Source organism: Acanthopagrus latus, chromosome 13 (genome assembly GCF_904848185.1).
Source record: "Acanthopagrus latus isolate v.2019 chromosome 13, fAcaLat1.1, whole genome shotgun sequence".
In the NCBI taxonomy this organism is placed as follows: Eukaryota; Metazoa; Chordata; class Actinopteri; order Spariformes; family Sparidae; genus Acanthopagrus; species Acanthopagrus latus.
In genome coordinates, this window is record NC_051051.1 from 7,094,571 (window position 1) to 7,118,647 (window position 24,077).

Sequence of the window (24,077 nt, forward strand, 5' to 3'; positions counted from 1 at the left end):
TAAATGCTGGTGCTGGATTTTCTTTATTCGGCAGCAGCATCACACTGCACAGGCTCGTTCATGGTAAACACAACCATCTGGCGGACGCACACAAACCCAATAACCCACCCACCACACACGCAGGCGTTCAATATACTTTATATTCAGCACACTTGAAAAACAGCTCCGTATACTTAAAATATGAGGATTTGAAATTGTTTTCCAGGTTTCATGAAATGAACGCAGGAAAAAGCTCCCACAAAAAAAGTAAAGTACAAAGCTACTAATAACGCTGAATGATGGAGAAGCCTACTAATTACAGACAGCATGTTTCTGACTTCTGTTTGATTCATATAAGGCATGTGCAACTTATCTTGCAGCATGACTCTCACTCTCTGCAAAGATGGTTTATTCAGTTGCTCAGTAACTAACACTAACGTTGCCTGGGTTGTTTCTTGCAGTTGTATCACACATTCTCTTGTGATTCGAACACCTTTTTTTGGGACAAAGTCAAAAAGGCTATTTTCCGCAAGGGTTGGATGACCCAGATGCAAACAGTTCAGGTTTTGCGATATCCTTGTATCAACTTGTAGGTGAGGGGAATTTCATCTGCAGTGCTCAGAACATGGGAAAGATTGCATAAAAAAAAAATCACAGCGATTTCTTTCCAGAGACAGTTTCTTTTTTTACCAGGGTTGATTCAAAGACCTTTCTGTTAACATTTTCATTTGGTTATCAGAGACGTTGTTTCTGGCAAGACAAGTGGCTGTTATATTTTTAGATTGGCACTCTAAACATGAGTTTCGTTTCACATGCCCAAATAATGAGAATACTGAGGTGAAACAAACAGTGTGTGCTGCTGTAGTGTCCAGTGTCTCATGCAGCTCACTGCAGCTGTCACAAAAAAACTGGGTTTTGCTGAGCTTGTGGGCAAATGAGTCAGCTGGGCAACGTGAACGGAACATGTTGCCCTTGTTGAAATTAGCACAAAATACAAGATGCTCGAACACACAGATTGACATGCTGCGAAGTGATCGTCTGCACACTTACTTCTGGGAATGAAACTTATCAGCATAGTCAGTCAGTGTTTGTCAGCAGAGAAAATACTTATTTATGCCACCATTAGCACTTTTGTCAGACTCCCATCTTTGCGCTGACCTACACTCAGGCACGAGCGCCCTGCCGGGGGCCACAGTAACTGCCCCACCCCCAACATAAATGCTACCAAGGGGGCATGGAAGTTCTCTCATCCGTTCAATGAAACCTGAACACAACACTGGGCCAAGTGGCCTAAAAATAAACCTCTTACGCTCATCTTGAGGACTGGCATGCTGCTTCTCTGTGTATCTGTGTACTTGGGAGGGCACATGTGCGCTCATGCACATCTGTGTGTGGATGTGTGTCTGGGTATGTGTGTGTGTTTGCGTGTGTGTTTGCGTGTTTGTCTTTGCCGTGCACTTTAGACCCCTTTTAGTGGAAGTTGTAGCTTTTCTGCAGCAGACCAAACAGTATTTGCAGACTAATAATCCGTCATGTTTGATTCAGTCTGCTTGGAGGAGACTCGAACATTAAATCAGACTGCGCTGTGTGTACGTTTTGAAAAGTACGTCCTGTTTTTTTTTGTTTTTTTTAATTATTTCGTTGTTTGTCTGTTCGGGCAAATCCGAGCTCAAGATGAAAAACACTTGTGGTATTCGCAGCCGCTGAAAATAATTGAGATTAATCCAAATTCCTCTACTACAACTACAAGCAGATTAAAACAAATGTTAAGATTCTCAAATATGCAATGACACTGGTCTGTTCTGCAAATGGCTGTGCTGCTGCATTGTTTCACATGAGCCTTATTTTTATTTCAAAAAATATGTAATAATTCATATTCCTGCTGTATTCCGACAGGGCATGTACATCAAATCAACATATGACGGTCTGCACGTAATCACCGGGACGACAGAGGGTGTAAGTACAAGCCTCTTCGTGTTCACCTGTGTAGATTATTGCTCCACGGTTCATCCACTTGTAGCGTGATATGCAGAGTGAGGTGGCTGTATCACAGGAAGCCGTGTCATGGTGGTGTAACGGAGCAGCTGTTAATGACTCTCTGTCTGCCCATCAGTCCCTGGCGGACCGCTGTAAGAAAATCCACGCTGGAGATGAAGTCATTCAGGTCAATCATCAGACAGTGGTGAGTCCATGTTTTTTTGCTCTCAGGCTTTTTTTTTCATATTTGATGTCTGAATTTGCATATGTTTCTTTTTTTATGCAAATATCTGTTCAATTCACACACACACACACATAGAACTACCTGCCTCAGATTGTGCATATGCGGTGAGTGTGTATGCAGTTCCTTTTACACACACCCCACAGTGGGCCGCCGCAGTGCTCCTGCCTGGATCTGTTATTGTATAAGTGGCTGCATGTAGAGCCTCTTGTAGGCAGTTGTAGAGGATGTGGATGTGTTACCCTGTCTGGATAGATGCGTTACTTTCCTCGTCACGGTGCCGGCCAGACGATCAGCTGAAATCATTGAACTTGTGCTCACGAGAGCCCTTCAGTCCATCAGGAGGCACCTGCTCAGAGCTCTTTAAAAATGTGGATGAAAAAAAAGCACCATTTTCATTGTGATTTCTGTTCATGCACCCACACATGCAAGAGTTTCTGCTTATTGAATAGATGTCTCCTCAGGACAGCGCTTGATTGACATCTCCCACATATTCCCATTATGTTGCATTGATGTCAGAGCCATACAAACTGTGTCCTTTTTGTCATGTCCATTTTTTGGGAAGCAATTTATGCACTTACTGAACACAGGAGTAGAGAGACAACAGGAAACAAAGAAAATTGGGACTTAAGATGGGGATGTTTCCATGGTTGCCAACTTAAAGCCCTCAACCATCAGAGCACCCCCAGTTTATCCTTCTTATATTGATAAAGGGATTTAGTGACCTCGCATGATTCTCAGTTGTGCTCGACTTCAACTTATCTTCTGAGCAGAGGACTAGTCAGACAAAATAATTGGCCTGTCGCTGTTTCTTTTCTTTTTCTTTTGGCAAAGACACAGAACTACACAAATGTGCACAACATAGTATGAATTCAGTGGAAATGAAAGCAAAAAAACTTCCAAGTGGTACGCCATTTAAATATAGCACCCTTTGTCTAAAATAATTGCTACTTGTGTGTGTGCAGCACCAAGACGTATGGTAATTACACAGCTCAAGTCAGCTTCATTTCAGTCAGTCATCTCACCCACTGAGTGCAGCCATTTTTGTGGAGAATAAGTGAAAATACAGAGTCAATTTTTGGCGTCAAGACTCTTTCATGTCATTGTGAGGCGGAGGTTAAAGGCTGCCAAAAGTGGGAGCACGGAGGAGTCAGTGCACAAAGGAGTACACTGCATTTTTTTGTGTCAGACATTTTAACCTGTAACAGCAGGAGAAGCACCGGGGGTAATTAATGATGGCCATGGCATGCACAATTACCAATAATTGACTAAGTGGAGCAGAGCCGTGATTTATGGTTATAGCCATGGTTAGTTATTTCACCTGTGAATTTGATGAAGCTGATTGACAGCAGCTTCTCGAGAGGTGCAGCCTGACTGACAGCCCTCAGCACATCTAATTTTAATCACAAAACGGTGAAGTACGTCCATTTCCGGTATCCTCATCTGAAAGGAAAAAAAAATCAGTTATGTTTTATACGTGTTATGGAACGGGTACACGGTTACAAAGGTGGAAGCAGGGGGGAGTAGGTGGTGGTGACGATGGAGAGATGTCCTGCTGCGGCTACTGTCGAAATGAGCAGCAGCTGAATGAGTTTGACAGCTTAAGTGGGTGATGGTGGTATGTAAAGTCAGTTGACTCAGCTGTCTGCTGATCCAAAGCTGCACTGTCACTCATAATGACTGCTATAACAAGATGAAATACTGTTAATATGTTTAATTCAGCGTGACCTTTAGTTAAGAACAAATTATGGATGGCTGGTTGTTCATGAACATCCCATTAGGGGCACATTTGATAAGATGAACGAGATGTGCCTGTGCTGGCCCAGGATGTTTTGCAGCATCTCTCCTAGAAGATAAGAGGGAAGTGCTGAAAAGGTTTTTTTTTTAACTGCAGAGAAATAGTCAAGCAAATGTCAAGGTTTTAAAGAAACACCATTAAGGAAAGAAAAGATGCTTGAAACAGTTCAGCGGTTCTATAATTAAGGCAGCTGGGAGAAGTCCAGCAGCAAGACACGGACTAAGTTCGCTGGATTTGCTTTTCCATGGGAAGCAGATGTAAGAGTGGCTGCCGAGGCAACAGGAGTTACATCAACCAAACGAAGTGAATGAAGGAAAAATCCTCCGAGGCAGAAGTTGCGTCGTGGATAAATCTGAAAATGTTGAACACTTGTGGAATAAGTAAGCTGAGGAGAATTATTCAGTGCTGTTGAGCTCGAGAATGAAAGGCTGGAAAAATACAGACAGGGAATATTCACTGAGCTCTGATAGCAGCTGATGCTGAATTAACCTTTAGAACTGAACACCCACAGATTTTATTTATATTTCTAAGTACATGGTTGGTAGATTGTTGGTCGATCTATAACTTCCTTAGTCAAATATTTTGTCACGTGAATGTATATATTTTCTTTTTTTGTATATTGTGTGTGTTTAATTTATTTCACCATTCAATTTGGCAAATCATTACTCTCATATATAATTTTCAGAGACGGAAGTAACCAATTACAGCTACTAAAAACACTCTAATTAGTTATATTTTGGTACTTTTATGACAACTGTAACTTTACTCATACTTAAGTATGCATGATACCATATACTCAACTTAGATATTTTTAGACATGTATGACAAGTACTGCATACAGTTTGAATTAACATTTGATCAAAAGGTGATCACTGACAAAAAATCCCCCTAAAATTCAGGCCCAGGTTTAGAGAGGCTGCTACTAATAATGCATTAAACATCACATTTAAAAAGTAACTAATACTCTGATTAGTGTTTGAGTGGAATACATTTATATAAAGGAACACGACATAACTTTTAAAGTGATTCTGGGGAGAGATTTCATCCCAGATCGTCAGATTCCAGCTCTTTTGGGTTGATGGTTTGGGTCGAACGCCAAGGACCCAATTTGGTATTTGATTTTGATTGGTATCTGACTATCTGGGCATGGGAGTGGCGTACCCCGCCACTTGGCCAATGTTAGTTTGGACTGATTCCAGCGGCCTGCAACCCCGCAAAAGATAAGTGTTTACAGAAAGGGATGTATGGAAGGATGTATGGATGTAAGGATGGCTGTTTGGATGGATGGATGAATGATGGATGGATAGGAAGCATTTCAACAATCAATTAACTTTCTGCAAAAAGTTATTTAGTGTTGCTTTATGTATTATGTTAATACCAGTACTTTTACTTGTAATTGAATATTCAGTAATGTAACTGCACTCGTACCTGAGCACAGATTTTCAGTACTCTTTCCACCACTGATTATTTGGCCTTTAGGGGTGTTTTGTTTGTCAGCAAAGGTTAATGAACAATGCTCTCATTGTTGGATAGAAATACACATTAAATGGTCCTACACATACACATAACAGAGCAGGACAGTAAACACCGGTGAGAATTACCAGGATCCCCAAAAGGAAAGGAACAAAAAGAAGAAACCAGCGGCACAATGCTTCAGTAGAAGCACCTTAAAGCCTAACATCTCTACACCCAGGCAGAGCAGCAGCTCGTTGAAAACGAGCTGAAAAATCCTGGTGTCTGACTGGCTTTAAATAAACACATTTCATTTTGGCCAGACACAGCAGAACAATCTTTTCATCAAGGAATAAAGCAGGCTTTGGATTATAAAAGTGTCTGTTTCAGCCTGTCTGTCTCTTTAATGCACTTTCCGTGTGAAGAATTTCTGCGTAGCGGCTGTCAAGGTGAAAAATGACTTGGGAAGGAACAAAGTGATTGCTAGGTCAGTGCCTGAAAAATGCCCGTTTTCTCAGGCTGCTGGAAATGCGCAAGATGTACTAGAATCCAGTGCAGCCAGCGGAGCAGGAGCAGGATATTTTCTCCCCAAACTGGACCTGGCATATTTGGTTCAGCTGCCGACCGTGTTTCTCTGGGCGGGATTTTTTTTTAGTGCCAAATGTCATTAAAACTGGGTTAAAGACTATTTACAAGGCGTGCAGCTGTTCGCGATGCACAACATCGGGGCTTACCACATCATGACAGCACCCGCAGATTGACATAACAGGAGGTGTACAAGATGCCCCCTGGCAGCAGTCTTTGCATTCACCATCCTCATCAACATGAATCTCACAGGCTGCAGTTTGCAACCATCAGGATCCACGAGTTGAATTAGGATAACGACCACAACAGCACCTTGAATAAAAACCCCTATTTGGCAAACTTCAGCACAAAGTGGATTAGGCATAAAGGAAAAATAATCCAAATCATGTGTGAAAGGAATGAACGCTGAATCCCTGAATCAGTCACTAACTGTTTGCTCATACTGAAATATCTGCTTATTATTTCTGTGGTCTGAGTCACGGGGATGCCTGTGTATTGTGGAAACCTTCATCACGCTATTGTTGTTCACTAGGTGGGCTGGCAGCTGAAGAACTTGGTGAATCTGTTGCGTGGGGACCCCGCGGGCGTTACCCTGACGCTGAAGAAACGCCCACAGAGCACGCTCACCTCCACCCCGGCTCTGCTCAAGAACATGAGATGGAAACCGTTGGCTCTGCAAGTACGATGATGGCCATCTTCATCCTCCACAGATAGTGTTTGTGCCTGTCCTGTTCGTGTGCAGATCATGTCTGTGTGTATATCTCTGTGCTTCTGTCCTCACTCGTGCTCAAAACGAGACAGCACAGACTGCTGACACAAGACACCGAAAGTAAGCCAAGATATAAGAGAAAAAGGAGATCAGGGTACGTCGAAGTAGCACTTTTATAATACAAGAGCCCTGAAACAAACATTAGCTTTGTAAAAATTATAATGCTCAATTTTTTAGAGAGAGAATTCTTGGCAGCGTGGTGCTGTAGCCGCAGGGTTTTCTCTGTGTGGTGCAGGTAGTGCTTTTATTGCGTCCAGCTCCTTTATGTACCACAACTCGCTATTAATTGGTTGAAGGTTCCAGCATCATTCATTCACAAGCTGACATCCCAGCCCGTCGTAGCATCTGTTGTCCTACTTCGGCCAATCTCAGTTACATTATTAGGACCGTGCACCGGAGCCAGAATGGGTGGAAATGAGAGGGATGCGTATTAATGTAGCCCAGCCTTTCTTTGAGTCTCAGGCCAGAGAGAATGTTTTCTTTCCCCTCGAGGCCCCGAAGCGCAGTCCCGCTCAGCCTCCTCCCCCCTTCAAATCACATCCCCATCCTTCCACTCCTGCACCTAAATCAAATTCGCTCTACTGCTGCCGTTTTTAAAGATAGAAAAAGTGGGGGAAAGAAGGACGTAGGAGCTGTAATGTTTCCTGCTTCGTCAAGGTAGTCTGTTAGGTTATTGAGAAGAACATTATTGTGCTGCAGTAGCCCTGACACAGATAACGGTCTGATGATGGAGCACATCACTGATATTAGTCAGCTGCGAGTTATGAAAACTCATTAGCATAGTTTGAGAAGTGACAAACTAGTATTCTAATGTTGAAATATTTTCAGTTCTTACTCATCTAACAAGTGTTCTTTGGCAGTTTCGTCACTGAAAAACAGGCCCGTTGTGATTGGATGACATCTGTTCAAGTCAAGTTGATGCCACTGTTCTGATATCATGAATTGTGACAGGAATGTTTTAAGAAAGATAGAGAGGTATCGTGAATAAACAAGAGGCAATCTATCTGCATGTACGGCGTTTAAAAGACTATGTAGGCTACGACCAGATTTTCCTTGACCTGAATGAGAGGGATGACTAGACTTCACGCCGGCCCGTCTTCCTGTGTGCACCAGCTAGAACTGGAGCACCAGAAACGTACAGTACACTGCTCATTTCACGGTCGAGAAGCTCAGCGGCACAGTCTGAACTGAACAAATGCTCTCTGACTGACTGACTGACTGACTGACTGAACTGCTGCAAACTCCAAATTTTCAATGTGTCACTCCCTGTAACTGTTCCTCTCTCTCTCTCTCTCTCTCTTCCTCTCTGTCTGCCTGTCCCTCTCTCTTTCACACAATGCTCACACACACATATACTCATTCACACAGCCAATCTTCCCTCAGAGCCCCAGCAGCAGCGTCGCCACGCCCACGAGCACTTTAAGCACCCCATCCAGGAGGAGTAGCTGCGCCCTGCAGGACCTGTACATCCCCCCTCCTCCAGCAGAGCCCTACACTCCCAGGTGAACACAAACCTGCGCATAAATTCACACGAGGGTTCACTTGCAATGCCAGATATTAAAGGTACCCCTCTGAGTTTTATGACCACCAAGTGAGACGTCGTACTCCTTATCAACCTCTGTTATCGACTCTGGGAAAATTAGCAACTACGATTGAAACTTTTGATGTCTTCTGGCTTTATTCTGATGAGTCGTATGATATGTTTCTCTCCACTGTTATCCCCTGACTTTTTCGTCGAGGAAAAAGGACATTTCAGTTTGTCCAAAACTAACGACATTCCCATCAACCTCAGCTGCACTTGACATGTCTAGTCCTAATTTCAGGGTAACGAATAGCATGCTAACATGCTCAACTGATTTTTTACTGTCAACTACTCTTGTTGTAAATTTTTAGATGTGGACTGAAACCACTCTCTCCGTCACTCTCTCTACAAGTGTTTCCTAGATAGCCAAACGCCTGATGTTGACTATTTTCTCTTTTCCATAGAGAACTATTTTTGTTGAATAATTATTATGGACACTGTATTTATTTGCATAGAGCACCAAATGCATGTATGTATGAAATCGGAGCTGAAAATGGTCCCTGACAAATTCACTATTTACTCCTGTTTGGTAATCTGTCTGTATTTTTGTCTCTTTTTACTTGTGTCTTTGGGACAAATTGGCTTGGGGCTGCAAGCCACAGATTGGCTGGACATGTGACAGTACTGACTAATGCGTTGGTTTTTTGTGGGATTATAGAATTTTTACAAGCCTTATGCTGTGGCTGTCTGACACATAATTTGCTGACAATGTTATGCTCTCCTCTTTCGTCCACATCTTCAATGACATTAAAGTAACTTCCTGCTTTCCCCCCTTTGTTTTCCTGCAGAGATGACAAGGGAAATCTGCCGGGTGACGATCCTCAAACGGACGTCCATGTTGCAGAGGGATCCGAGTCACCAAACTCCTACCTGGACCAGGAGTGTCGGGGCCGGTTTCCTCTGGTGGAGGAAGATGCCATACTGTACTGTTACGAGTACGACCAGAACCAGGAGGTGTCATCAGTCCGCAGGGGGAGCACTCCCACCTATGGTAAGGCCTCACCCTCATCTGAAGCCCCGCTACTGTAATCGTGACCTCTGCAGGCTCTCAAGGTGTTTATGAGATGTCTGCAGCTGTGTGTATATATGTGTGTGTGTGTGTGTGTGTGTGTGTGTGTGTGTGTGTGCGGGGGGGAGGCAGCTGTGTAATATTGACGTTCCCTGCGCCTCCTTGCTCCAGGCAGGCTCAGGCCCATCTCAATGCCGGTGGAATACAACTGGGTGGGAGACAACGAAGACCTGGCCAAGCTGAAGAGAGAGAGCAGGAGAGGTGAGTGGGAGGCTGTGGGAGAGAGAAAAAGAAAAAGGGGAGGCAGAAAAGGGAGGGGGACAGAGAGGGGCAGAGGGAGCCGAGGCGAGTGGGCGGATATCTCATAATATCCTCACCCTCTCAGATCTCCGAGCCAAAAAGTAGAAGGATGAGCTGGCCTGTCAGAACCGATAACATGCTGGATATCAGTTCCTGCCTCGATCTCCTCCATATGTTCATAATCTATCACTGCTCCTTTTTTCCCCCCCCTTCATCCCTCTCTCCATGTGTCTCTCCCTTCCTCGCTCTCAGCTGTGCTGTTTTTTCTCTGTTTGGATATAAAAAGTACACTGTTGCTTTGGCAACCGTAGAAATATATCCAGAGATTTTTCACATTTTGTCGGCGACTGTTGAGTTAGGTGGTAAATGGAGTGGGAGGAGACTGAGTCGCTTTATTTCAGTCTCAAAGAAAGACTTGAGTGATGTGTTTGTTTCCTCTGGGAATGGTGGTGATACGCTGCTCCTTTGGGCTCCTTCAGAAGAAGCGATCGGGCTATATTTATCAACAAGAGACAGTATTTGGAAGTTTTGAGGGCTTCCTGCCTGACAACAGCCTTCCTCTGTAGATTCTTAACGCCTTTCAAATTGATAGTCCTTTGACACGTCAGCGTTCACTGATCTCAGAGAGAGAGGGGTTCAATCACAGGCAACCGACGTACAGTAGATCACAAAAAAAGTCTGATCATAGTTGTGACTAATGTGTGCTTGAAAGTCCAGAATCTAGAGGGAGAATTACTCGCATAATAAGCTCACTAAAATGATGCAGCATCCTCAAATTTACATACATTGTGTGGGATTATGCAGTGTTTGGTATGATATCTTTATTTTTGCAGTTTTACCTCGTAAAGTGTGTGCAGTGCTGAGCGTGCCGCTGTTGTGTCCCTGCAGAGAATTCCCTCCTGCGTTTTGCGAGTGAAGACAAAGCCCCGGGGGAGGACTTCCTGCTGGGACGCAGCCTGAGTCAGAACAGGAGGAAGACCGAGCGAGGAGCCAGCCCCACCCATTACACGCTCGTCCCCGCCCTCCAGATGGAAGTCTCCCTGTCCACGTCCAGCTCCGACTCTGCTTCCCTCTACCACGTTAGTCCCTTGTCATAGTCTGTAGTAATTTGAAGTCTTTGTTGTAAGAAGTGGGGGTGTGTAGCAGCACTGGGATCCTCTGTATGTTGTCATTCTGGTAATAATTAAGGCCGCGGCAAAAAGGGTTAGTTGGTCAACAGGTAACAAAGTCCCTGTAAGTCCTCATAACATGCTTATTAACATTGATAAGACTATGTACGGGTAAATAATAGAATAATTATCACATTTATTTTTAGATTATAAGACATTTAGAAGCATTTAAGAGTCTTGTTTAAAGTTTATAGACACTTAAAGGAGACATATTATGCTCATGTTCAGGTTCATCATTTTATATTGTTTACTACTAGAATAGGTTTACATCAGTTTTCTCAAACTGTCCACTGTATTTCACTTCTGTCTGAAATGCTGCTTATCATCAGACATCACGCTCTGGGTCGAATACCCAGTCTGCTGTGATTGGTCCGCTCACACACGCCTGACCCAGCACAACAACAGAACAGCCATGCTGAATCACTTCTAACGTGCAGAACTAGTTGCTGGGCATGAATCGTGCAAATGTGTGACATGGTGACATAATATGATGTCACAAAGTCACAGAGATGAAGGCGGGGCTGCTGACGAGGCGCTTCAGAAGCAGCGTGTAAACATTTTTTGATATTCTGGTGTTGTGAACACTATAGTCTTATTAACGACACATTGACATTACTGTCAAACTAATGAGTTTCTTTCTATAACTGTTCATAACAGAATTACAAATACATTTATTGACGTTTATTGACTGTTTACAATTTTCTCTGCACTTGCATAAATGTTTGATAATCTAATCATAAACATGTTTAATATGCTTTTATTTAAACATACATGGTCTTATTGGCAGTAATAAGCACAAGTATAAGGACTTATTAATAGCATAGCTGAAGAATGTCAATATATGTGTTTGCAATGCTATTAAACATTTATAGGAAACTCAAGGCTGAAACCTGTTAACAAGTTTCTCAAGTCTACTGACTACTGAAATCTCTTATAAGCTATTATTTAAACAAATATAGTCTTATTAATGTTATTAACCGTGTGCACTTATTAGGGCCTTGTTACCTTGTTAACTAATGCTCAATACAAGGATCTGAATATAAAGAGTAAACTTCACTCTTTTTTTTCTTTACTTGCAGGTGTTTGAACGATCCTCGCTGCTGTCAAGGTCAAAGAAGAAGAGTAAAGGTAGGAGCATCTGTTTAAGGAGTTCTGCTTGAGCAGTCACATGTACTCAGACCCAAACATGAGCAGGTGTTTGGCGAGGAGTGTTTTTTTCTGACCCGCTCGTCTGTTCTGCTCCCTCACTGGCGCCTGCAGCTGGAAGTCCCATGTCTTCTATCAGCAAGAGGCGGATTTCCTGCAGGGACCTGGGTCAGGGGGACTGTGAGGGCTGGCTGTGGAAGAAGAAGGACGCTAAAACCTATTTTTCGCAGAAGTGGAAGAAGTACTGGTTCATCCTGAAGGACACTTGCCTGTACTGGTACATGAATGAGGAGGTGAATATGGTGGTTTCACAGAAGAGCGATTCACAGCGTCAAAGTCGTAAAGCCTTTATTTATTATGTGGCACTTTGATTTAACTCTGCTCTTGCCCGTCGCAGGATGAGAAGGCAGAGGGGTTCGTCAGCCTCCCGGAGTTCAAGATTGATCGTGCCACTGAATGCAGAAGGAAGTAGTGAGTACCAATTTTCACCTTTCAAGGATCAACCTGCTTAGATCAATTTGGACTCAAAATGAAACGTATCATGATTCAGATTCCTTCACATAATGTACAAAACCAACAGCGGAGACTTCATGTTGCATGTTAAGATACGGTCCTACAATGTGTTATCAGTGTTACAATATTGGTGTACAAGACAGAAATAACCTACAAGTCCATAGTGTCATAATGCAGTGAAATACTGAAAGGTTAGTTGACCAAAAATGTAAAACAGGAAGTGTTAATGTTGATTTTTATCAGCGATTTTTTAACTGTAAGACAACCATGTTCTGCCCTTTGATGCTTTGTGCTGTAAATACAGGAATGGGTGATAATTTGTTTAGTGTGGGTGTTGATAAAGACACGTAACTTTATGAGGACATACCAGAGCAGGAAAAACATGAAAACATGACCGTGTGTGGTTCATTTAGTCCATTTTCCAGCTAAAGAACAGCAGCTTGACAGAAACTCCTTCGCTTCTTAAGATACATTTGTTGGAAAACAGAGCAGAACTACTTTCTCAGGCTGCGTGCTAGTGTGCTGGCCTGCAGACTGAACTAAAGGTCCCCTGTGGTGTTTTCTTCTAAATACCTATTTTTATTCTGATCTTGCTACAGGAAGCCTAATTGTTTGCCTGCTCGCTTTTAAAGATTCAAATTCAGAGAGACCAACGGAGGTTCTTGCCCACGCAGACGGTTCAATACGGCTCAGATGCTGAATGTGCTGCTTTTACTGTAACACTGGTCGCCTGCTTCAATGGGTTTGTTGTTCACTGGTTGATCAACAGCGTCGAAATGATTAAGAGCCTTCACCTTCACCTTCACCTTCACCTTCACCGGCAGCAACTCGTCTTCTGGTTGCAGGATTGTGTTTGCAAGCACGTTTAAATGAAGTGACTCAGACGCACATACGCCACATAATAAGCAAAGCGGTTCATTTTATGATGCAAATTCTCGCTGTTTTGTGTCACCCCGAATGACTATATGTGTGATGGTGCCTGTTTATCTCGGCAGTCCTCTGTATTCACATGTAAATGTGCGCTATACGTGCCTGCTGTTGTGCTCACATGTGATTAAATATACCCCCGGTTTCCCTTTCAGCGCCTTTAAGGCTTGCCATCCGAAGATAAAGACCTTCTACTTCGCAGCGGAAAATGTAGACGACATGTCCCGGTGAGTAAATGAGGCAGTGACAGTCATGCTGTAAAACTACCCCCTCCAAACCCTACATCTGCGGCCGCATTTTAACTCCCACTGGCCGGAAATTGAATTCCTCTGTCAGACTGCCTGCTCGTCTTGACACAGAGCAGTTTTTGCGAGGTGATCGGTCAAACAGGGGAAACCACATGCACACAAAAAGCACACAGAGTTGTATTGGCTGTCAAGCTGCTGTGCGTCATGACTGTTACTCACCCCCACAGGTGGCTGAGTCGTCTCAGTATGGCGGTGGCGGGCTACTCGGAGCAGGAGAAAATTCGCCAGGACCAAGGTGAGATTAGTCACAGGCTCAGCTCACGGTGCGGCGAAGGATTCGTCATCTGTTGCAGGTCGCTGGTCAACACTTACATAAACAGTCGGACTTTTCACGCCTGTTGCTCTCAGACTGAGGCATCGTATATAACTGAATAATGACGAATGTACGCATGATTATTTTTTGCCTAATCTTCACTCGGCGAGGTGTTAATTTGCGATCACAGTATCACAGCCGCGCATTTTCCAGCAAAGTTTTATCTGCTCCTCAGCTCCATCTTATTACCTGCTGCAAGCGAGGCGTTTAACACAGAATGGAAAGCAGCTTATTAGCTCACAATAACTTTATAAATATATATGTCTCGAGAACTGCTGTTTCCTAAAGAGTGATTGATATGAATATATTAAATGCAGAATACAATGTATAAATAAAAATGTTTGCTGATATTTAAATCTGCTGTTAGAGTTGTTGCTGGAGCTAACTAGCAGCAAACAGGAGGATCACATGCAGACAGGACCCGGCTGTACAGAGCTCTTTGGCCTGATTGGATAAAGTGGATAAACTGTTGGATTATAGAGCTATTTAACATTTTTTTAAATCACCCACAGCAGCTTTAATATCTTGTCAAGGGATCTACCCATATGTTTCTTTTTCAGGGATGAACAGATTATTAGTAATCAAGGAGACTAATAAGCATTTGCAGGACAAATTTCAAATCTTGGTGTCCAAATTTAGAACAATCAGTGATGGAATGTAACTAAGTACAATTTACTCAAATGCTGTGCTTAAACATACCATATGTGACTTCTGCCGCTCAGGGACTCTTTTGAAAGAAAGACAAACTGAAACTGAGCTCTGTGTTTGGGTGTTTTATATAAAGTAATATGCCGAACACACTGCTTATATGAGCAAATGTGTGTCTTTGGCAGAATGAGGAAAATTTTAATCACCTTAGATTTGGTCGCTTTCGACAGTGCACTGTAAACTAGTGTAAACTTGTGGATTTACCTGGGTTTGAGCATCTTTAGACTTCAAAAATGGGGGAAGAGGAGTTTAGAAAAATATTTTTTTTGTCCTGAATCTCTCTGTTGTTAGACTGTCACATTTTTTTTTTTCGACTTCAGGTTTCACCAGTAGTACCGTCTGCTCTTCGCTGTTATGTGACTGTCAGAGTTAAAAGGGTTATAAGAAAATAAATATGGAAGTTCGGGATGTGATGCAATTACCTGGAAAAACAAGTCCTTATAGAGAGAATTCAATAAATAGATCTTACTTCCAGATCAGCGGCAGAGGCTTTTCAACACCTCTCTCCGTTGATTCAAGCGTCTCCTCTTTTGTGCTCCTTCTTACTAATGCTAATTTTAGTGGCTGAAGGCTGGCTTGTTATTTCCGTTTTTTTCTGGTGTTCCTTGCCTCCTTACAAATGGACAGGAAATAAAGTAACTGAACCCTTGAGCTATTTCGAGGAGCTTACGCAGAAACCTCGCCATGGTGGGCGGGTGAGAATCGGGTTTGTCATTGGTTTGATGAAGAGGGGGCTTCATCCTTCACAGACAAGTTGCTAAATTGGACCCCATAACACCTCCAGATGACTTAACAGGAAGTTCTCACATCTTAAGATTCATCCTTCTTCGCACTCTGCAGTAGTCAGACCTGGAGTTACATCACACCACACCTACACTGCAGCTACACCTTTCAAAAAACACTCATACATGGGCACAGCCGGATGTTTCTGACCTGACGCAGCAGGTTAGCAGCTGAATCTATCATAACCTGCATCATTTTAACCAGCAGAAAAAACCCATCAAGCCTCAGGTTATCTTAATCCAGGTGGGAAGATTCTGATTGCAGTGTGATTGTCGGATTTGTTTTGACTGAAAACATGACACACTGTGTATGTTCATGACAGATTACTGGAGTGAGAGTGATCACGAGGACATGGAGATGACCTCGATATCCAAGCAGGACAGTCCACCGCCACCTTACGACACCTATCCCAGAGCATCCTCAGTGAGTCTGTCGTTTACCAGAAAGACATCACCAGAAGTAGCAAACGTATGGTGCTTATGTTCATGTTTCACTTCCTAACCATATGTTGTGTTTATGTGTGTGTGTTGTGTTCAGGTGAGTCCGTACCTGGAGCCGAAACGTGGCCACCTCTCCTCCTCCGACACGTTCCAGTCCCGCTCCTCTCACGAAGAGTTCCACTCGGAGCCCCTGGACGGCAGCAGCAGCAACAACGGCATCTCCCCCGGGCAGCAGAAGACGAGCAGCCACAGGAACTCGTGGCAGGACCAGATGGAGAGCAATGCGAGGATGCACTACCTCCAGACGTTTCCCGTGGAGGAGACCATGCTATCTGAGGACAGAGACCAGCTGGCGATGGAGTACCGCCGACAGTCCACGCTGCCCGCTCAGCGCAGCCTGCTGCAGGAACAGTACAGGGCCCTGCCTCTGCCTCTGAGGGCCAGCATCGATTCAGACGCGGGAGGGAAACCCCGCAGCTTCACGCTACCCAGGGACAGCGGGCTGCACGCTATCCTGGCCGCTACTGCAGCTGCGTCGGATCAGAGGGAGCCCCATCACTACCACCTGGACCGGCCCAGAGACACTGGTCAGACACATTTCATGTATACAGTATGTTTAGGATCACACTAGACTACAACTAAAACATCAGTTGAACCTTTATACATCAACGTATTTGTGTTTAGGAAGGAAAATAAAAACACAAATAGGTTGACAAATCGACTGGCATTTATTATAAACCAGCTGCACAGGACAAGTTGCGCCTTAAAGGGAAAGTCCACCCCAAAATCAAAAATACATGTTTTTCCTTTTCCTTGGCTTGGATGTAACATTTACTAGCTCAGTTATCTTAACTAGCTAGCCCTCATCCATGAGTAGATGCATGCTTCCTCCTGAGGCGATATTGAAAGAAAATAGGAAGGTCTGTGGATTATTCTGGAGTTCTATTTGAGGGTAGACAGACACCTCTATGGTGGATATCAAGGAAAAATATGTATTTCTCATTCAGGGCCGACCCGTCCCTGTAACACCACATGCTGCTGCGAATAAGGCTGTGTGAAAAACTGGATTTCAAAGTGATCAGAGGAGTCAAAATAGATTTCTAGAAGAAAGGACTAGTCTAATTATAGATCAAATACAGGATTGCTCTGTCTCACATAAAAAAGTGTAATAATATCCACTTTTATATGATAAATGAAAGAGATCTCGGGCTGTGGGGGGAATGTTGGACAAAAAAGGTTGGAAACGACTGCTGGAGATCAAGGAACTGCATCTCCCCCAGATCCTACCACACACAGTGACCTCTCCTGTCCACCTTACATGCAGATAAATCTTCGTAATGTTCAGCAAGAGCGCTTTTGTCGTCAGTTATTTCATCAGAGCTGCTAACAGGCAGTCAGAGCGAGCAAATGTCAGAGGTCGAACGCTCGCAATAATTGCTTTATTTGATTAGATCTGAAGTCAGAGCCATTCGCCGTCCCTCGCAGACCTCCAGAGCAGTTGTCTAAGTGAGATGAAATTTAGTGTCTTGTTTGATAGTGATTTATCCCGGCAGTCCACTCTCTCCCCTCACACACTCACGCTCGCCCCCTTTTTCTCTCTCTTTTCTTCTCCCTCTCCCTCTCGTGCCCGATCGAGATGTCATCGTGCCTCTCGGCGAGTGTTTGAATGGCGAAGCGAGGAGGAATCCTTTCAGCCCATGTTAGCGCTGAATCCTTAGCAGGATAAAGAAAACACGCCTAGGGCTCCTCTGCTCTTGTCCTCGTTTATCCATCGCTCCACCGTTCACTCTCTCCGCCGCGGCCTGTAAAGAGGAGAAAGACACAGAAAAACAGGCGGCAAATAAAGTATGATACATTTCAGAGCACAGCCCCAAAGCTTCAGAATGAGCCACCCTGCTTCCAAAACACAAAACTGAGTGGCAACTAACAGATTCAGAGAAACTAGTGTAGTGTTTGGATCGTGCCAACAGAGGGCAGTGTATGTAAACAGGAGACAGGAGAGGTTCCTGGGAGTTTAATCAGGATGAAGTATGAGCTGCGCAGTCAGTGTTGGAAGTATAAGGTCAGTTTTTCCTAAAATGAAAGGCCGCAGTGATGAGACAAGCCACAGAATGATGAGTTAAAAAGAACAGGAATGTTAGGAAACACACACAAAAATACATTTTAGTTAAAGTCTTATTATGATGAAATTCAGCTCACTTTCCTTAAATTCTTTTTTTGTTTTAGGGCTCTTTATGCACAAGAAGTAAACTAAAGTGTTACCTAAATTACACATACTTTAGTATATTGAAATATATCATATTTGATCTTACACCAAGAAATTTGAGTCAGTTGTTCTACATCTGAGTAGTACTGAGCAGAAATACTGTGCTTTTTTACTTCACTACATTTATTTAATATCTATAATTGCTAGTTACTTAATCAATTAGGAATTTGTAAAACACATTTAGAGGTTATAAAATGATAAAATGAGGTGCATTAGTTGTTCTTCAGTCTTGGTCCTCGGGCCTCCCGTCTTGCCTGTGTTAGACGTTCCCCTGCTGCTCCAGCACACCTGATTCAAATGAACGCGTCGTTATCAGCCGTCAGCTGAGCTTCGGTGACGAGCACACGAGGCCCCGAGGACCGAGAGTGAAGCACACCGGATCAAACTACCAAATAGTTGTAGAAAAAAATGGCAAACATTTAACGGTGGTTTAAACCTCGACCATTTCATGGCTCTAGCTTCTCAGAACTGAGGATCCGCTGTTTTTCTACTCATTCAAAATTACAGTGAAATGTTAAAACACAAAGCAAATGTTAAGATTTCGACATTTGAGGTCTGACTATTGATCTGACTAAACAATCAGTCTGAAGGTGTCACTCACTTTGCCTGATTATGTTTTTTTTTAATCTTTCCTAAATGCTGAATTTGTTTTTAATTAATTGTTATTTCACTGAAATGCTTTTGCTTGATGCTTTATTTACCATTTATGGGTATATAGATCTCAGATTCAACTTTATAATAACCAAATGCTTATTAAATGGTTTATAAAGCATTTTATTTTTTGAGCTAAATAACTATTGACTAAAGTTTGATTTACTGCACATGCACCATTTATTATTGATAGTTTTATATAGTAAATCAGTCTTTACATACTTTAACTTCAGGGTCATTTTCAATGCAGGGCTTCTGTTTGTAATAAACTGTTCTTCTGTTTGGACACACAGATGGAACCAACTCCCAAATCACTAAAACTGTGGTCAAATTTAAAAAACAAAGCATCTGAAAAAACTTAACAGCAACATTTCTTTCCAGGAAAATGTCCTGGTTACTCAACATGATAACGCTGACCTCGCTCAAACTTGCAAAACTTTCACGTCCCTTCCTCAGCCAAGTTTTTTAGCAGCAACGCCGCTCCGTGCTGGGCAGGTAGCATACGATGTGTTTGTGTGAATGTGTGGGCAGAGAGAGGCTGCCCACAGTTTCATACGGTGGGGTGGTGAGACATTCACTGCTAAAATGATGTTGTCAATCTCTGAAGGCTGTGTACTTTTATGCTGTAAAAAGAAAAAAAAGGTGTGAATTCTCATCCTTTTGTCTACTTGTCCTTCTTGCCAGGCCATGGACGTGACTGCAGGATGCAGGCGGACTCTCTGGGAGACTTGTACCGGGCTCTGGAGCAGACCAGTCTGTCCACCTCGGCTGACCACAGATCATCCAGCCGTCTGGAATATAAGCGCTCATTCGTCCGCCGAGTCAACGACCCCCTGCTAAACGACAAGCTTCATCGCCTCCGGGTCCTCCACAGCTCACTTAAGGTACACCAGCATGTTTTGACGATCACATCTTTGCACAAGTGTGTTGTTTATTGTTGCATAGCTAACGGATGCCTTTGCCTTTGTTGCAGAATGTCCCTCTGCAAGACACAAACCGGTCACTGGGATTTTTAGGGTGAGGACGAGTGTGTCGATGGAACCTCAAACGTATCGCCTCTGCCTGTGCCTCACGCAGCCGGCATCCTTCTGCTGGAGATATAAGGCACCTTCCTTTACCTGCTCTGCTCTCCTTTTTCCTTTATCTGCTCTTTAAACCTCGCTCACCGTGCAGGAGCACAAAGACTTGGTGTCCCTCTCCACTCGATCTGCTCTCTCTTTTCAAGACAAGGGCTGTTGCAAAAGAGATGTGTGGCCTGCTAAAGTAACAGGGTTTTATGACAGGGTTTTTAGCACTTTGTGTCCGAGACTTGTTGGAGAGCTTTGTAAGTCATCGCTCACATGCATGGCCGCCTCCCCTTCGCTTCCGTTTTGAACATTATGCTGGAGTTGTGTACAGCCACTCGGACAGAGAAGCTATTTTGGATGTACACGACATTTTGTTATGCATGTGTGTATGATTCAAGGGTGTGTTTGTTTTATGAGTGTACAGGGTGTTAAGCATATACATATATATATATATATTTAATATTACATGACTACAGTGACTACACAATGTTTTGGGGTACTCATACAAATTGTAAATCAAGTGCTGTGCCTCAGTGATTGTGAATGTACATTGTACTTTTTCCGAGAGAGAGACAAGAGAAGATATAAGAAAGTGAGCTATTCCTCAAGACGGGGGCACAAAAATAAATGTTGGCAATAATGAACTAGTATTGTAAATTACAAAGGAATGATGAGAATAGTCGTCTATTTTTGTATGCATGCCGTCTATCTAATTGTTTGTAAAACAGTTTTGTATTTCTAAGTAGGTTTGGTCCGGAGACTACAGGTGTCGACCCCCCGCCCCACTACATTTTGCTTTTAGGACTTATTTTACGATCTGCCCCAGCAAGTTGCCAGATTTTTTTTTTTTTAACTTTTTGCCAACATAATGAGTAATAACTGTATTTATTATAAGTGTTTAATGTACAAGCATGCTTTGTATAACTAAAACACATTACCATGCCACTGGGAATCTGACTGACATTGCACAAGTGTGCCACGTTGTAGCTACTTTACTTTTTTTTTATTGAATAAAGTATGGCATGGGCACACACAAAGAGATGTTGTTAAATGTTTTTTTTGTGTTTTTTTTGTTGTTGCACATTTTAGATTAACATGCCTATTTATAGGCACAACAAAGGTTGACTCAGAGGATGATAATCGCATGCAAATACATGCACTGAGTGTATACGAAGCCTCCGGCGTCGTTAGTCTGTAGGATATGGTAATTAAGAATAACACAGAAAAGGAGGAGTGCAGGAAACTAGTGCCCTCTCTGCAGTGTAAGCGTGTAAACAAATATCTCGCATTATTATGAACAGTAAACAGGAATACATCTTTTCACTGCCGGTTTGAGATGCAGTGAGGTGAGAAGAAAAACCGGAGAGTTTGCTGCAGTCCTGTCAGGCAAGGTTCACTCTGGATACAAAAATAATGAGAGTGCACCTGCACCGTGTGAGGCCCACACATATTCCTTCTCTGCTCACGATCTAGTTTAATTGCGTAGCATGATGGCCTCGCAATGTCCTGCAGATCCTGCCTTAGAATTAGTACTTCTCAGTATATTAGGCAGGGAACTGTTGTGACGACAGCCAGTGATTCTGATCACAAGAGATATTTGGGAGGAAGGATTAAGTGAGAGAGGATGGTGACAGCTTTGATGCCAGGTCATGCTCTTCGTGGATACACAACATTTGTTTTTTGGGCATTACTTTGACGACAAAAAGTATTCGGCTTGCAGAAAGCATGAAGAACAGATTCCTTTCATTTTGCTGCCACCTGCAGTAATTCAGGAACAGTGTTGTGATTATCAAAAGGGTGTCACGTCATGTATATTTGTCTAAATCCTTGGCAAAATATGTCATTACATTTCATACAAGACACAATAAACAAACAGATGAGGGCTTATTTGTCTCGAATATTCTGTCAAGTAAAAGCATTTTAAAAAACATGAGCATTGCGTCAAGTCTTATCTCAGTTGGAACAAGGTTTTTCCTTTGACGTGCCATATGATTTTTAAGCCTCTGTGTTATTTGTAAAAAAAAACAAAAAAAAAAACCTTATTTCTAGAAATACACTTGCTTGATTAAAAAAAAAGCTTCCACTGCTGCAGCTTCGTTCTGCTAAAACAGAAATATACTGAATATTATAAGGAATCAGGATTAAACACATGAATATATGTTTTTGGTTGTTTGTAATTGTTCAGTTATTGATAAGTAAAGTAATCTCTTTTGCCTTGAAATAAACATTTACACATTTCACACAAGTTCTAATGTTTGGTCAAATAATTTCAGTGGGTTGTTCAAATGTTTCCAATGCAACAACACAAGGCAAGAAGCAAAACAGAAGAATGGAGTAATGACAGCAAAGTGTCAAATAGTGACCCAGATATTTATACTTTAATAATTGCAGCATCACATATGCAAGCTTATAGAACATGTATACATACATAGACCCTGTTTAAGTCAATGAGGATAACATTAAATGTAACCAACACCCTTGACTACAAATGTGTTATTTAAAAACTCCAGGTTTGAAATGTCAGATAGCCAAACACATTTTTGCATTTATTTGCAACGGAGGGCAGGACAAAGTGCATCAGACAGAGGTGTACTACTTTCACTGGTATATCAAATGCACCAAACCTAATAAAAAGAATATAAGACATTAAAAACGTGTCTTAACAGCATCCCTGCAGTACAATCTAGTGTGCAGGTGGAGCTGCAGATTAACTGACTGAAACTTTGCCTGAGATTCGGCCTGCTAATTCTCACATTGAAAGGCATGGATTCAACACTACAAACGTCTCTCTCGACTCTGTCTGGTTCAGTCATGCTTTTGTAAAACGGGACAGCAAATGTGATTAAACAACATGGAAAGACGGGAGATTCTATATGGCATGTGTAGCCAGAGGCATCACTTTCAGTGTGCAGCAACAGCAGCCCCCTTTGCTGCTGTATTCGTCACTTGCCTGCTTTTTCTGCTGAAAAGCCTCAACAGTTGCACCCTTATGAGCTGAATACTCAAACCGTAGATTGCTGGATTCAGAATCGGCGGGAATATCAAAAAGTACAGAGATAAAAACAGCTTGCTTTGGTAAGGCAGGTGACTTAAATTGAATCGACTTTGTGCTATTTCAAAGAAACACCCGATGCTGTAGTTGATTATTGCAAGCAGGTGGGGGGTGCAAGTCCGGAAGGCTTTGAACTTGGATTTGGTGAATGACAATATACATATCCTCAGGATGTGTGCATATGAATAAAAGATCATGATAATCTGTGGAACTGTATATAGCGGTACAGACAGTAAGCCAACCAAGCTTGCAACAGATGAATCAGAACAGGCGAGTCTGACCAGCAGGTAATTCAAACAGTACACCTGCTCTATGCTTCTCCCACAGATCTGCAGCCGCACAGTGAAAATCAAAACAATGAGAAATGCCAACAAGGGATAAAGCCACGTGAAAACTATGAGTTTAACAAGCCTCTGTGACATGATTGTATGATAATGCAATGGGTAACAAACAGCCACGTACCTGTCATAACTCATCACTGCCAAAATTGTGAATTCAGTGATGGCATATGTGTGTATGGCATAGATTTGTGTTTGGCAGAGTGGTAGGGATATCTCATGTGAGTGTGACAGTATGTTGCTCAGTAAAGCAGGCAGCAAAGCGGTGCTTCCATACAGACCGTTGGCAGCCAGGTTACACACCAGCAGATACATCGGCTCATGCAGCGTCTTCTCACGATACACCACTCCGATTAATGCCACATTTTCGGCAACAATGGCGATGTATATGATCAGGAAAATGCAGAAGTACATCGGCTTCAGATCCTCCATGCCATAGTAAACAGATAGGTGTACAGAAGTCACCTCAGAGAAATTGGTCATGCTGTCAGAAATATGTCTTAAAGCAGCTGAAAAATCCAAATTGCAGTCTACAATGATGCGCTTTACACGACAGTTAGAGATGGAAAGGGTTTTATCTGTATGTACAGACACCCCCCACCTGCATTTAACTGCACTGAGCAGCTTTTATACCCATTTCCCGTGTTAGATGAAGTCATATCACACCTACCAGCCAATGGTTTCACAGGGATCCTATGTCAAAA

At 42.8% G+C, this 24,077-nt stretch overlaps 2 protein-coding genes across 5 annotated transcripts in view; one reads left to right on the top strand and one right to left on the bottom strand.

The window, feature by feature from the left end:
* LOC119030804 (connector enhancer of kinase suppressor of ras 2-like) overlaps nucleotides 1-21,020 on the top strand; it is a 34,393-nt gene extending 13,373 nt beyond the window's left edge. For 2 of the 4 annotated variants that reach the window (XM_037118676.1, XM_037118678.1), the window contains exons 7-22: nucleotides 1,876-1,935; nucleotides 2,093-2,161; nucleotides 6,565-6,711; nucleotides 8,170-8,303; nucleotides 9,172-9,374; nucleotides 9,564-9,653; nucleotides 10,581-10,771; nucleotides 11,941-11,989; nucleotides 12,122-12,300; nucleotides 12,405-12,478; nucleotides 13,603-13,674; nucleotides 13,923-13,990; nucleotides 15,882-15,982; nucleotides 16,097-16,586; nucleotides 19,601-19,800; nucleotides 19,890-21,020. In XM_037118676.1, coding sequence (XP_036974571.1) covers nucleotides 1,876-1,935; nucleotides 2,093-2,161; nucleotides 6,565-6,711; nucleotides 8,170-8,303; nucleotides 9,172-9,374; nucleotides 9,564-9,653; nucleotides 10,581-10,771; nucleotides 11,941-11,989; nucleotides 12,122-12,300; nucleotides 12,405-12,478; nucleotides 13,603-13,674; nucleotides 13,923-13,990; nucleotides 15,882-15,982; nucleotides 16,097-16,586; nucleotides 19,601-19,800; nucleotides 19,890-19,937 — 2,175 coding nt within the window. In that variant the 3' untranslated portion in view covers nucleotides 19,938-21,020. The remainder of the gene's footprint in view (nucleotides 1-1,875; nucleotides 1,936-2,092; nucleotides 2,162-6,564; nucleotides 6,712-8,169; nucleotides 8,304-9,171; nucleotides 9,375-9,563; nucleotides 9,654-10,580; nucleotides 10,772-11,940; nucleotides 11,990-12,121; nucleotides 12,301-12,404; nucleotides 12,479-13,602; nucleotides 13,675-13,922; nucleotides 13,991-15,881; nucleotides 15,983-16,096; nucleotides 16,587-19,600; nucleotides 19,801-19,889) is intronic. The other 2 variants (XM_037118677.1, XM_037118679.1) reach the window with 1 other exon arrangement.
* Nucleotides 21,021-22,884: 1,864 nt separating this feature from the next.
* LOC119031568 (olfactory receptor 52Z1-like) lies at nucleotides 22,885-23,856 on the bottom strand. The gene has a single exon (XM_037120135.1). It carries the CDS (start codon nucleotides 23,854-23,856, stop codon nucleotides 22,885-22,887), a length of 972 nt encoding a protein of 323 aa, XP_036976030.1.
* Between the last annotated feature and the right edge of the window lie 221 nt (nucleotides 23,857-24,077).

What these genes read in the sequence shown, in the direction of transcription:
- LOC119031568 (XM_037120135.1), bottom strand. Translation starts at nt 23,856, where the DNA reads ATGACCAATTTCTCTGAGGTGACTTCTGTACACCTATCTGTTTACTAT.